The following is a 14,314-nucleotide window of genomic DNA, read 5'->3' on the forward strand; positions in this document are numbered from 1 at the left end:
AGAGAAGAAACACATATTCTAAAATTAAGATCCTGTTTTCAGGGTCAGGTTTTCAGGTTACTTAGAGGATCTCTCCCCTAAGATCACAGTCAGTAACAGGATAGTGATTACCAGTTCTTAAATTAATCAGGAAAAAGCAGCCAAATTCAGAATCTGAGTGATTCTGTAAAAACTATCTTATGTTTGATATTTTCAAGATGAAAAATTAATTTTTCAAAATAAAAATTTAATATTACTAAGTTAGAGAAAAAGCTAAGTAGACTATGATTACCTAGAAATTAAGCTGATTACTTCAAGTAGAATTTAAACACAAACCAAAAACAAACAAACAAACAAACAAACAAACCCACCACAAAGACTCTAAAACAAAAACAAATGAAGAAAATAACCAATAAATGTAGAAACTGAGAGGGGTGGACAAAAAGTAAACTTTTTCCTCATTTTAAGAAAAATATCTCTTCTTCATTCTACAACAATGAAATAATTATCCAAAGTGTAACCTTTATCTGTGAATGAAAGGCAGTTAACAGGTCAAAGAAAACCAAGCCAACACATTAAAATCTTGATTACATTTGAGATTATTGAAAACTTCTGGCTTCCTATTGCCCAGAGTATGAATCAAACTATGAAGACAAGAGAGTTAACTCAAAGTCAGACACACCTGAATAACCTGTCATACCCGACCTTTAGCCCTACTCAGAAGGACAAGAGACTCAGGCAAGAGCTGCATTGCCATGCTCCAAGTAATCACAGGCACTGGCTTGCTGGCAGGGCTGAGGAAATGCTGATGGAGGCAGAACCCATACCAGCAGCCCCTAAGGACTGACTAGCTTCTCAGGCCACAGGCAGCCACACCTCTTATCCCCGGGCAACTTACAAAACTGAATATTGAGGAGGGTAAACCCTATTATTCATCTTCAGGATGCAGGAAAAAATGGCATTGTGTCATATAATTTTGAAATCAAACTTTACTAGCCATAATTTTTAATATGACATTTGATTGGAAAGGGTGGCTCTTTCATCTCAGGTATAGAAGACTTCTAGAGATTTGGATCCTTATTCCTCTTTTTATTCATAGTCAAAGACTCTGTTCCTATTGTTTCCAGAATAAGAAATGACCTTACACTTTCTTAAGTACTCCCAGGTTTAATAAAAAATAAGACCTGAAGTAACACTGATTAGAGCTAGCAATGTGATCAATCCAATAAAATTATTAATTAAAAATTTTCAATTCAGTTATTTTCATAAAATGAACCAACAAAGATACCTGCTATCATCGCTACTCTTCAACATCATTCTAGAATCTAGTCTACAACGAATTAAGAAAAAAGAAGCAAGTGGTACAAATATAAGCAAGGAAGATGAAATTTATTATTTGCATATGATATGACTGTAAGGTTAGAAAGTTTAAGAAAGCTACAAAAGTATTAAAGCATATAAAAGGGTGTCTGGATATAAGGTAAATACATGTATGTGTGTATATGTACACACACATTAATATCTTATAGGTAAAAGTGAAAGTCCCTCAGTCATGTCTGAATCTTTGCGACCTCATGGACTATACAGTCCATGGAATTCTCCAGGCCAGAATACTAGAGTGGGTAGCCATTCCCTTCTCCAGGGGATCTTCCCAACCCAGGGATCAAACCCAGGTCTCCTGCATTGTAGGCAGATTCTTTACCAGCTGAACCACAAGGGAAGCCTAACTATGGAAAAAAAGAGCAAGTTCAAAATGGCAACAAAAACTACAGAATGTTATAACAAATGTGTAAGACATAGCAAAATATTAAAATCCTGAATAGACATTTTCAGTTCTAACCTTCAATACTGTAAATAAATAAATTCATTCCAAATTAATCCACATTTCAAAACTTTCTGAAACAAAATTCCAGTGGGCATATTTTAAAAGCCTAAAGAAACAGTCTAAAATTTATCTAGAAAAAAAATTCATGTTCCTACAACTGAGGAACAATGTTTGTATACTTCAGTATGTGTAGCAGGGCTACTAATATATCAAAAGGGATACATTACAGTGATTAAAGTCAGATGGTACTTTGTACAGTAAGAGACCAACAGAATGAAATAAGGGTCTAGAAAGAGAGGTATATATGAGAATTCGGTACATCACATAATGGTAGCACTTCAAATCAGTGGGGAAGAGATGGGGAGTATTAGAAATAACTAGCTTGAAAAAAACTGACCACTACCCTCAGCATTTTTCAGAAAGAATAAAAATGTGAATGCGGTGTGAGAAGTGGGGAAAGAACTATTCCATCAATCATGAAATGCTAGAAGAAAAAAAGAAAGCTTTTTAAGTCTGATAATATCCAGCATCAGCAAAGGTGTGGGGAAACACTGATACACTGCTGGTGCAAGTGTACTTTAATACAATTGTGTTTATATTCTGGACTCAAAAATTCTATGTGTGTACTTTGTGAAAATAATTATACTAATGTGCAAACACAAACTCACCCTCAGTGATAACTGTAATAGACAATTATAAACAACCTAAACATATATCAAACAAGGGACTAATAAAATCAAGTGCTACACTTTCAAAACAAGGGATACTATATAGCAGTGATAAACAGTGAAGTAACGCAAGTGATGACAACTAATATTTCTAAGCACACATAACCAGGCATCATTTGATCTCCACAACACTGTATGATACAAATACTATTATTATTATCATGTTAAGAAATGAGAAAACAGAGGCACAGAAAACTTGGGCAACTTGTTCAGAGTCTGGTAACTGGCAAGCTGGGATCTGAACCTAGTCTGGCTTGGCATCTATGCTTTTACCAATGATATTATAGAAGCACCTTAAGTAGAATATTAGGTGCAAAACAAGTAATTGCAACGACAAAAACCAACCAGACGAATCCAAAAAACAAAAAACAATCCAAGCTGTGGAACATTGTATATAGTACGACTTAACATGTTTGTACCAGGAAAAATCTCAAAGTACAAAAAGCCACCAGCAAATGACTGGCTTTCAGAGATATATAACACAAGCATTAATGTCAGAAAAGTGTTATGTTCTCATTTAAATTACTTGCCACACAAGTGGAAGGAGAGAACAAGAAGCAGAAGATGAAATCAGAGAGAGGTAATGGGGGGCTAAATCACGCAGGGTCACTGTATAGACTGCAGTTTTGCTGAGTGCAAATGGGAGTTTTGAGCAAAGGAGGGACATTATCTGACTGTATTTCATCTCATATCATCTCATTTCGTTTTCTGGCCACACCATTCCACCTGCGGGATCTTAGTTCTCTGACCAGGGATTGAACCCAGGCCCTGACACTGTAAGTACAAAATCCTAACTCCTGGACTGCCAGGAAATGTCCTTATCTGGCATATTTTAAAAGGATTATTCTGACTTCTATTTTGAGAAAAGCCTGGAAGGGAGCATGCATTGAAGCAAGGAAGTCAGTTAGGAGGTGATGGCAATAATCCAAACGAGAGATGACAGTGACTTGGACAGTGGTGGTACTAATGGGAAAGGTGTTAAGAAGAGGTTTGGTTCTTGAAATATTTTGAAGGCAGAATGCAAGTTTTCGGCTTTGAACAATTGGAAGGATAGAAAGAATGCGGCAAGATTCTAGGTTTCAAGGGAAAATCAGGCATTCAGTTCGAAACATGCTAATTCTGAGATATATACAGATATCCAAGTGGAGATGCAAATAGGTAGATGGACCTAAGAGTCTGACACACAGGAGAAAAGTGTGGGCTTTTGATTAAGCCCTGAGGGACTGCAATGTTAGAATGTTAGGGAGAAGAGAAATTACCAAAGAGGACTGAGGGGGAGGAGCATGCACTGAAGTATGAGGAAAACCAAAAGAATCTAGGCCCTAGAAAGTCATTAATGAGGAGTGATGAACTGTGTTAGATGATAATAGGTTAACGCAAATGAAGACAGAATTGACCATGAGACTTAGAAACATGAGGGTCACTGGTGACCCTGACCAAAAGAGTGCGGAAACCAAATCAGCTACGGAGAGACTGAAGAGAAACTGGAGACAGTGTGATATGCTTCAAATTGTTGTGAATTCCATCTAGCATTTGCTTTCAAAGAAACAGAATAAAACTGAGAAGAAAATACTGTTGTCCTTACTGTATCTGTGGGGGATGGGTTCCAGGACTCCTGCAGATACAAAAATCTGAGGATGCTGGAATCCATTATATGGCATAGTATTTGCATATCTCCTATACATATCCTCCTAGATACTTTAAATTATCTCTAGATTACTTATAGAATCTAATACAATGTAAATGCTATGCACATAGTTGCAAATACAATATGAATACAAAGTAAATAGCTGCCAGTGCACAGTAAACTCATATGCATTTTCCCCCCTGCTTTTTGGAACTTTTTGGAATTTTAAAAAATATTTTCAACCTGTGGCTGCTTGAATCCATGGATGTGGAACCTGCAGACATGGAGGACGAACTGTATCAAAAAGTTTGAAAGTCAGCACACCAGACCACTTTGAAGTAGGGGTCCCCAGCCTCCAAGACTCAATGTCTGATGATCTGAGGTGTACTAATAACAGAAATAAACTGCACGATAAATGCAATGTGCTTGAATCATCCTGAAACCATCCCCCTGACCCAACCCTGGATCCGTGGAAAAGTGGTCTGCCACAAAACTGACCTCTGGTGGCAAAAAACGGTGGGGACCGCCACTTTAAAGAGAGGAAAAATAACACATCTAAGACAGGTCTCATTAGTGCTGAAAAAGCTATTCTGTCTTGAACCAACTTGATTAAGTGATTATATCACTTTTGGGTAAATGGTTCAAAAAAGGCTTGTGGTACTTAATGTGTTAAAAGTTCTATAGCTTGTTATTTAAAAAAAAAAATTTCCCTAAACTAAGACAGAGAATCATTTAGCAATCGTAAGAGCAATCACCCTGAAGAGCATTGAGTGTTCTGCTTCATCATGCAGAAAGGCAGTAATTTCCGGTTAAGTACTAATTATATAAACGTCTGATTGAGAACAGGCTAGAGGAGAAACTGGTCAATATAAACGTCTGATTGAGAACAGGCTAGAGGAGAAACTGGTCAATCCATGGCTAACGCAAAGATCTTCTGAATAATGAGTTCTCAAGTTCTAGGCAGACACTACCAGCACAGTTTTGAAAAATATTCAAATATTCTAGACTCAAACCTGGAAGTACATCAACAAAGACTAGAAGAAAGCAAAACGAAAAGGCTTGCCAAAAACATACTCACAGAGACTGTCTTCTTCCAAGACAACACAACAAAGCAATCACATATGATGGTAACAAGTGAAATAAACCAAAATATGCCTAATTCCTTCTAAGCCTTGGTATTTCATATTAGAGGTCACTTTCTCCAAGAAACAGAGGGTAACTGTCCAGTCTATTAGTTCCTTAGCGCACTAGACCATACCAACACAGGCCTTATTATCCTGTATTGTACCTGTCTATCTACTTATCCACCTTAATCTCCCTACTCAGCCAAGATTCAATGTGGGTAAGGACTAGGGTCATCACTGTCAACAGGTCAGTGACTCAACATACGGAGTATTAAAAACAACATTTTTTGAATGGGTAAACAAGATAGTGGCCAAGCAGTAAAAAAGAAATTTCATGACCTCAGGTGAAGAATAATTTCTCTGTTTTCAAATTGGCTCCTGGGGGGAGCACCCTGAAGTCACGGGGCTCATGGAGCACCATGCTCTTTGTAGCTCAGATGGTAAAAAATCTGCCTGCAATGCAGGAGACCCAGGCTTGATTCCTGGGTCAGGAAGATCCCCTGGAGAAAGGAATGGCAACCCACTCCAGTATTTTGCCTGAAGAATCCCATGCACAGAGGAGCCTGGTGGGTTACAGTCCATGGGTTCATGAAGAGTCGGACATGACTGAGCGACCAACATTTTCACTTTCAAGCTTTTTATACTATGTCAAAATGAGTCAATTCTACCATATGGTTAGAGACACTTCAGCAAGATAAAATACATAAATACTTTTACTGATGCACTACAAAAGTATAACCCTGAAATCAGAAGTAAAGCTTTCGAACAGTTTAATTAGCTACTTCTGATTTTTTTAAATTATTTCTTAGCTACCCATTCATTTTACTAGCAGTAAAGTCGTAGTAGGCACTAAATGTTTAATAAAGAAAAACTTAAAACACAAATGCAGATCTTTTTTCTATCTGTTGAGATAAAAAAACACAGCTCACTATTAGCGGTAGAATACCTTGGTCTAGTTTTGGAACTAATTTGACACCAACTGCCTAAAGCCATCCAGCTTCTTTTTCGGCTTCATTTCTTCCCTCAATTTTTTTGTATTCCTTTCTTATTCTCCATTATTATTTAGAAGCACATTTCTCAAAGTGTGGCCCCTGGACCACCTGTCCAAATGTAAAGTGCTTCTTAAATTCTGATTTCCGCTGACCATTACACCCAAGTTTCCAGCAGTCACATTCAGAATCTTTGGGGGGAGGGTAGAATCTGTATGTTTAATGCTTCAACTGATTCTTACATACACTAAAGCCACGCAGCATCTTTTGCTTTAAAATGAGCTTCAACAATTCAGCTGTTTGTCTGAGTTAAGCAGCAGCCCACAGAAAACTGTGAAGGGCTTGACAGGATGCAAATTGAGGATTAGCAATCCCCGTTGAAATCATATTTTAGTGCTGCAGTCTCAGAGAGCTTTTGCATGGATAAATCTTGATCATGAGAAGTTAGATTATTATTATTTAGGAAGTGCCTCACAGACTGTGGAGTTGTGTCATTTTTCATAACAAGATCTTTAAATATTATCAAAGTTAATCTGCAAAGTCAGGAAACAATGCATTATTTAGATTCTAAACCTCTAGTCTCTTTGAACTAAGCTAAGGACTGATGCTGAGGCTGAAACTCCAATACTTTGGCCACCTCATGTGAAGAACTGACTCACTGGAAAAGACCCTGATGCTGGGAGGGATTGGGGACAGGAGGAGAAGGGGATGACAGAGGATGAGATGGCTGGATGGCATCACTGACTCGATGGACATGAGTTTGGTTGGGCTCCGGGAGCTGGTGATGGACAGGGAGGCCTGGCGTGCTGCGATTCATGGGGTCGCAAAGAGTTGGACACAACTGAGCAACTGAACTGAACTGAAAGTGATCAAATGTCAATATTATTATTCAGTCATTTTTTTTTCTAAACTCAATGAAAGCTGAGCTGACCTGCTAATATATTACTGTTTAATTCAAAAGCCTTATTCAGAAATTAAAATAATCTCTTTCAGCCTAAAGTAAATTCTTCACCTATCAATCAACTTGAATTTAAAAATCTGTTTCTGTAGCAAGCTCATAAGGTTCCACTTGGGATAAGCAGACTAGACACTGTGGCTCCATTCATTACAGATGTCTGCACACTATGCCAATATGTCCTCAAGATGGAGTGTGGGTTGAGTCCACAGGAGCTTGCTCTGCTGGCTCATTTTAAAATGTGGGGTACCCTTTCAACATGGACTTCTGGCCACAAACCCATATAAATTTCCTTTTATACCACCACTCGAAAAATTGGAATAGGGCTGAAAAACTGACTGAACATGGAAGATCTGGAGTTAAATGCCAGCTCTGCCAACTGCAGAAAAGTCACTCAATGTTTCTGGCTTTGGTTTCCTTATTGGAGAAAAACAATGTGATAACTCTAGATGAGTGATCTCAGTTGATGGCAGAGGGGCCAAGGGACAGTAAATTCTCCTAAGAAGAAGGGCCCAGTCTGAGAACCATTGCTATGGGGCTCCACTGGAACTGCTGGGGAAGGGCAGTGTGCCTCCATCCAGCTGAGCCATCAGTGGCCTAGAAGTGGAGGACTTTATGATTTATGTTAACCCTTTAAATCTTATTATTGAAGCATGATTTTTCAAATTTTAAAATCTGAAAAATTCTTGGTCTAGTGTTTGATATTTAGGTGGCTGTCTAGAAATTCTCTCCAATAGAAAGCTAAAATTTTCCTCTTAAGGTCTTTCACAGCTGACCAGCAAAAGACACTCACCTAGCTTACTGCTCAGCTAGCACAACTTTTTTTTTTTTTTACCACTTTCTGTTCCCAAACAGTGTTTTAACTTAAATATATCCTTTTATAATGACACATGGTTGAGTGAAAATTAACCAACTCATATCCTGTATAGGAATGTGGTCTTCAGGCTCCAAGAGTTGACTGACAGAGGAAAGGTTATGGAAGACATGCAGAACCACTGCACTCATGTCAGATTATGACATATTATAAATGCATACTCTCCACACATCAATGTCTGTCATTTACACTTAAAAATAACTGATAAATTCTATAGGTCTTTTCCCACTTACGACTAGTTGACATTTTCAATATTCTTCTAAGTTCCTTGTAAATATCTTTTAATTGAAATATAATTGACATATAACATTAGTTACAGGTATACAAATGATTCAGTATATGTATATACTGTGAACTGATCACCACAATAAATCTGGTTAACATCTGTCATCTCACATAGTTTCTCCAAGCAACTCTCAAATACACAATACAGTATTATTAATAGTAACCATGCTGTACATTACAATCTTAGGATTCCTTTGTAACTGGAAGTTTGTACCAATTTTGACCACCCCCTACCCCTGGCAACCACCAATTTGTTCTCTGATTCTGTATGTTCAGTGTTAAGGCAGCATTTCCTTCTTTTTATTTCTGAATAACACACACAGACACACACACAATCTGCCTATCCATTCAACCATTGATGGACACTTAGGTTCATTCCATGTCTTGGCTACTGTAAACAATGTTGTAGTAAACACAATGCTGATATCTTTTTGAGTTATTGCTTTCCTCTCCTTCTTATAAACATGCAGATGTGGAAATGCTGCATCATAAAGGAGCTCTATTTTTAACTTTTTGAGGAATCTCCATTCTGTCTTCCATAGTAGCTGCACAATTTACATTCCGACCAACAGGGAAGTATGGTTCCCTTTTCTTCACACCCTCACCAATACTTGTTGTTTCTTGTTTTTTTGATAAGTCATTCTAATGGGTGATATCTTAATTGTGGTTTTGATTTGCATTTCCTTGATGATTAGTGATGTTTAGCACTTTTGCATGTACCTGCTCGCCATCTGTATGTCCTCTTTGGAAAAATGTCTACTCATATCCTCTGCTCATTTTTTAGTCAGATTTTTTTTCTATTGCGTTGTATGAGTTCTCTATATATTTTAGGTATTAATCCCTCATCAGATATATGATTTACAAATATTTTCTCCCATTCTGTAGGGTGCCTTTTCATCTTGTTGATGGTTCCCTATGCTGTGCAGAAGCTTTTTAGCTTAATACAGTCCCACTCCTATGTCTTTGCTTTTGGTGTCAAAGCCAAAAAAACCATTGCCAAGACCAATGTCAAGGAGCTCATTACTTATGTTTTCTTCTAGTTTTATGGTTTTAACTCTGTGTTCATCTTTAATCCATTTTGAGTTGATTAGTGGTCCAGTTTTTTCAATTCCATTTGTTGATGGCTGTTCTTGCCCCATTGTATATTCTTGTCTCCTTTGTCATAAATTAACTGCCCATGTAAGCATGAGTTTATTTCTGGGTTCTCTATTACGCTCCATTCCTCTGTGTGTGTGTTTTCATGCCAATATCATACTGTTTTGATTACTACAGTTTTGTAATATACACTGAAATCAAGAAGTATGTCTCCACCTATGTTCTTCCTCAAAACTGTTTTGGTTCTTTAGGGTCTTTTGCAGTTCCACACAAATGTTAGGAATTTTGTACTTTTTAATGGTCACAAAATATTTCATCAAGTAGACCTCTGGTTATTTAAACATGTCAGTTTCCAGATAAAAGGGATTTTTCAAGAAAAATACTGCCATTCATGTAACTCTTAACAAAAAGTTCAAATTGGAAATGTTACTAGACTATGTTTCTAATAGTACTACAGATTTTCGTTCCAAAGAAACATTCAGTGATCATTTTTAACTTAATTTTCTCTTATGACTTCAATTATTTGAAGACAGGAGACAAGAATGTCTGGTTTCCTAAATTCAGATGTTTCCCATTTAGAATGACTAAACTGACAAGTGTCCCTGATTTTTTGTCAACATCTTATCTATACAAAGGGGAAAAGAAGAATTCCAGTTTGAAGGGTGGCAGATTTCTTTCTCTCTGGTAGTTTCCAGATTCTTGCCTGTCCTTGCTATAACTGCTGTATTTATCCTTAGTGTTTTTAATATTCCTGTTTCTGACCTCAGATTAGCAATATGATTGAAACTTTGCTTTCTATTCACTGGTTCTGCTTTATTCAGATCCCCAAATCCCTATTTTAGACCTGAGCAAAGAAAAGTGGAAAGTATAAAAATTTTAAAGTCAGATCTGAATTAAAATCCTAGTTCCATCAACAGCTATAAGATCTCAGGCAAATTACTTAAACCCTATCTGTGCTTTAGTTTCACCTGCTGTAAAGTGTGGCTAATGGTGTCTGCCACAAAGGTGCACCTGAGTATTAGACTGGAAAGTGTACTGACAGTGCCTGACACAGCAAGACTTCATGATCTCTGATTAGTACTATCCAATAGTGCATACCATAACTATCATTGTTCACATTTCCTTACCCTTATTTAGAATTGGCATTCTTGATCCCTGACTCTCCCTGACAAAGAAATCTATGAATTTAGAAATACCCAACTGGAAAAGGAAGGCAATTGCTAATCATGAAGGTTAAAGAGGAAACCCAGCAAGAATCAACTGGGTGCTTGAGATAAGTATGCTGACTTGAATAGAAAACAAAAGAAATCTCAGGAACATTCCAGTTGAAGTATGTAAATATACGGAAATCTCTTATTGGCATTTAAAGAAAATGAAATAAAACATAGCTTTTCAGTGGCAATCTAGTTTCCATGGGGAGTTATTTTTCCAGATAGCATAAAATTAGTTTCCTATCTTAAGCTGCACCTGCTGGATAACTAACATTTGTATTATTAAGTCTCGGGACTGAAAGTGCTTTCAATGTGAATTTTCCTCCTACTGTGCCCATCTGTTCTTTTCTTGTGGACCCAGGGGAAGCCAAGGCTTAGTAAATATTCAGTTCTTGGACTTCTTTATGATATTTTCATATGAACATTTATATCCACTGAGGAAAATTATAAGACTGCGTGCAAAAACAACTCACACTTGGATTTCCTTCTTTCACTACCCAAGTGGTCATTATTTTTATGAAAGACTAACAAGTCACCATACATATAAGGCATAAAGCCAAAGAAAACAAATAATTATAACTTTAAAAGATAAACTTGTCAGGAATAAGTGATCTTTGATATCTGATAATAGCACCAAGATACCTTATTTATTCATATAATACTAGAAAAAATTTACAGCTTAGCCAATGTTAATGCTGACAGAGTCAGCTCAGGTTGGGGAAGGTATCAAGACCACTGCCCAGCAGCAGCCACTCCTCATCTGGGTCAGCAGTGGCCTCCTTCACAGGATGCACTTCACTCAGTGATGCCGCCCCTCAACCCAACCAGGCTGGAGCCACGTGAGCATGCTTGCTGTGACTACCTTCCCTATCGTAACAGCAAGCTGGCTGAGCTGAAGTGATCAGCACCAAGGTTCTTCCTGTGTGGTATCAACAATTCACAAAGCAAACACTGATTTTACTTAAAAAAAATCAAAAGTTTAGAAACAAGGTAAGACTAGCAAAGAAATGGTTTCTATTAACTACAAACATAAAATTCAAGATATATACAAATATTAGTTACAACGTGGCTACTTATGAAACTCCTTGGCAGGCAGAGTTCTGGAAGCAGGTGTTATTTATTGGCAGGCTTAGAGTAGATAAAAAAGGGAAAAAAAAAAAAAAACTACCTCAGCAGCTGCAAGACTGATGCATACTCCTCTGAATCCCATATGCTCTTTTCTAAACACATGCAGTACAGCTCTCTGATCTGGAAGTGAACAGCATACTTGTGAGGGACCAAAAATGATCTAAGTTTGCACATTACTAGTTTGGGAAAATCATAAATGAGGTAAAAAAAAATTTTTTTTTAAAAACAGCCATTTTCTGTAAATGACAATAGATAGGGCACATATCACATGGATTGGGCATTTACATAAAACATCATTCACATGAGAGCAAAATGAGATCCTATTGGGATTGGCTGATATCACTGGTCACTTTGCAATAAGAAAATTATTAAAATGATGATGTGATTATTAAAAAGAAGGTTTAATGGCAGAAAATAAACAAGTCATTCTTACATTTATATTTGTTCTCTCAACCTCTGAGTTAAGAATGCAAAGATTTAGGAATACAGAATTGTTCCCTTGCAGATGGTTCACAGGCTTATGTTACGACCCAAACGCCAGCAGAGCATAATTCTGCAAGAAGCAAAAGCACTACTTTCCTTTAGTTCTGGGTATAATGCACGGTTAACCATTAGGCAGTCTCAAACAGATTCCTTTTTTATTTCACTAAAGTGGAGGATCAGCTTTCTCAGTATAAGTGACAAAGTATTAAAGAGAATAAATTAAAATGACTTAGCACAAACACACTGAAGGGAAAGCACCACCACTTGGATTCACATGGCTGTTTCTAGTTGTGGCCATCAGAACAAAAAATACTGTTTCAATTACCAGTAACATGTACAGCTGGAATGGATTTACACTCTGCATACACGGCAAGATGTGGATCCATTGCAAATTCTGAGGCCTGAATGCTAGTAAACTCAAAGGGAAAAACCAGTAATATTCCTACATCAGAGATTCCAAATGAGTAAGTTCTGGTTACCTGTCGACCCAATGGGTATTTGGGAAGAGAAGAGGTGAACTGATGAAGACATCTCAAAACCAGGAAGTAATTTTTATGGTAAACATGCAGGTTTTCTAGTAATGATTGTGTTTCCTCCTAAAAAAGTCATTACAAATATGTAAGTCAGCAATTAGTAGAATAATAAAATCTAATTTCCAGAAAACTGATGAGAGAAGATTCAGAATTACAAATTAACCTTAAGTCTGAGAATTCATCATGCACACAAAATCTAGGATAACAGTTGGATACTTTTTATTTAGTGTCAAGTCTGGTGATATTTTATACATACCAAAACTAAATTAATTTTGTAACTAATTTAATTTCCTCTTGTCTAAAGCACTGCCACAAAGACTTGGCCCCTCCAAAATACAAGTGTGCAAAAGAGCACCTGCTGGACGCTTGCCCACATCAGTCACCTGGTGTATACCACAGCAAGGGATGGCCATCATCCTCTAGCTTCCGTGGCATTAGAGGGGTGAGGAGATCATCAGAGCCCTCAGTACCAATGTAATTAATGGTTACTGTGGTTCCATGATGTTTTAAGCCACACCACGCAGCATTATAGGAGCTCAGTTCCCTGACCTGGAATCAAACCCATGCCCTCTGCACTGGGAGCACAGAGTCTTAACCACTAGACTACCAGGGAAGTCCCTGTACTCTTTTCTCATAGTCCTACTAAAGTTGTGTTGAAAGGGAAGGACAGACTGTAGTAGAAACATGCAGGTGACTACGATAAATCTTTGCTTTTTCATTGAGATTCTCCAATACTGGTTTTGTTCACTTTACCAACTAAGTGGGTGAAACTGAAAATTAGAACCCTGAAGCCAACAAGCTGTATAATTTAGAATCTAAGAAGTGTGATATGGGAGGCAGTCTTAAGAAACCTATGGGATGACTAATCTCACAAATCAGTTTCAAAAGGCTTTTCTTTGGAGGGGTGATGATTAGGAGAGTTTTCTAGAACTTTATGAAATGTTTTAAAAGGGATTTTAAAATACTATACCCTATCATGCATTTTTCATACTTCAAATACTTTTATCACTTATTCCTGTAACATTTTCTTAAGAGGATTATGATCTGTGCTACCATCTTCAAATTTTTTTCTCCAATAAGAAGTCAAATTAAAAAACCTTAAGTACTGAACTGTCTTTTTTCCTGCAATATTCTGCAGATACCCAATATTTCAGTGGTCAACCATGCAGAAAACAACACCTCCAGGTATCAATGTGCTGCATTTAGTCACTCAGTTGTGTCCAACTCTTTGCAACCCCATAGACTATAGCCTGCCAGGTTCCTCTGTCCCTGGGGATTCTCCAGAAAAGAATACTGGAGTGGGTTGCCATGCCCTCCACCAGGGGATCTTCCCAACCCAAGGATCAAACCCAGGTCTCCCACACTGCAGGTGGATTTTTATCATCTGAGCCACCAAGGAAGACCAAGACTACTGGAGTGGGTTGCCATGCCCTTCTCCAGGGGCTCTTCCCAACCCAGGAATTGAACTGGGGTTTCCT

The 14,314-nt window shown here is 37.6% G+C and overlaps 1 protein-coding gene across 7 annotated transcripts in view; it reads right to left on the bottom strand.

Annotated features, from left to right (window-relative positions):
• ORC3 (origin recognition complex subunit 3) overlaps positions 1–14,314 on the bottom strand; it is a 69,321-nt gene that overhangs the window by 12,963 nt on the left and 42,044 nt on the right. For all 7 annotated transcript variants that reach the window (XM_024996628.2, XM_005210894.5, XM_005210893.5 and 4 more), the window contains 2 exon segments: positions 12,783–12,899; positions 11,861–11,940 (listed from right to left, as the gene is read on the bottom strand). In XM_024996628.2, the coding sequence (XP_024852396.1) occupies positions 11,861–11,940; positions 12,783–12,899 (197 nt within the window).

The sequence above is a fragment of the Bos taurus genome, chromosome 9, assembly GCF_002263795.3.
Source record: "Bos taurus isolate L1 Dominette 01449 registration number 42190680 breed Hereford chromosome 9, ARS-UCD2.0, whole genome shotgun sequence".
NCBI classification, from domain to species: domain Eukaryota; kingdom Metazoa; phylum Chordata; class Mammalia; order Artiodactyla; family Bovidae; genus Bos; species Bos taurus.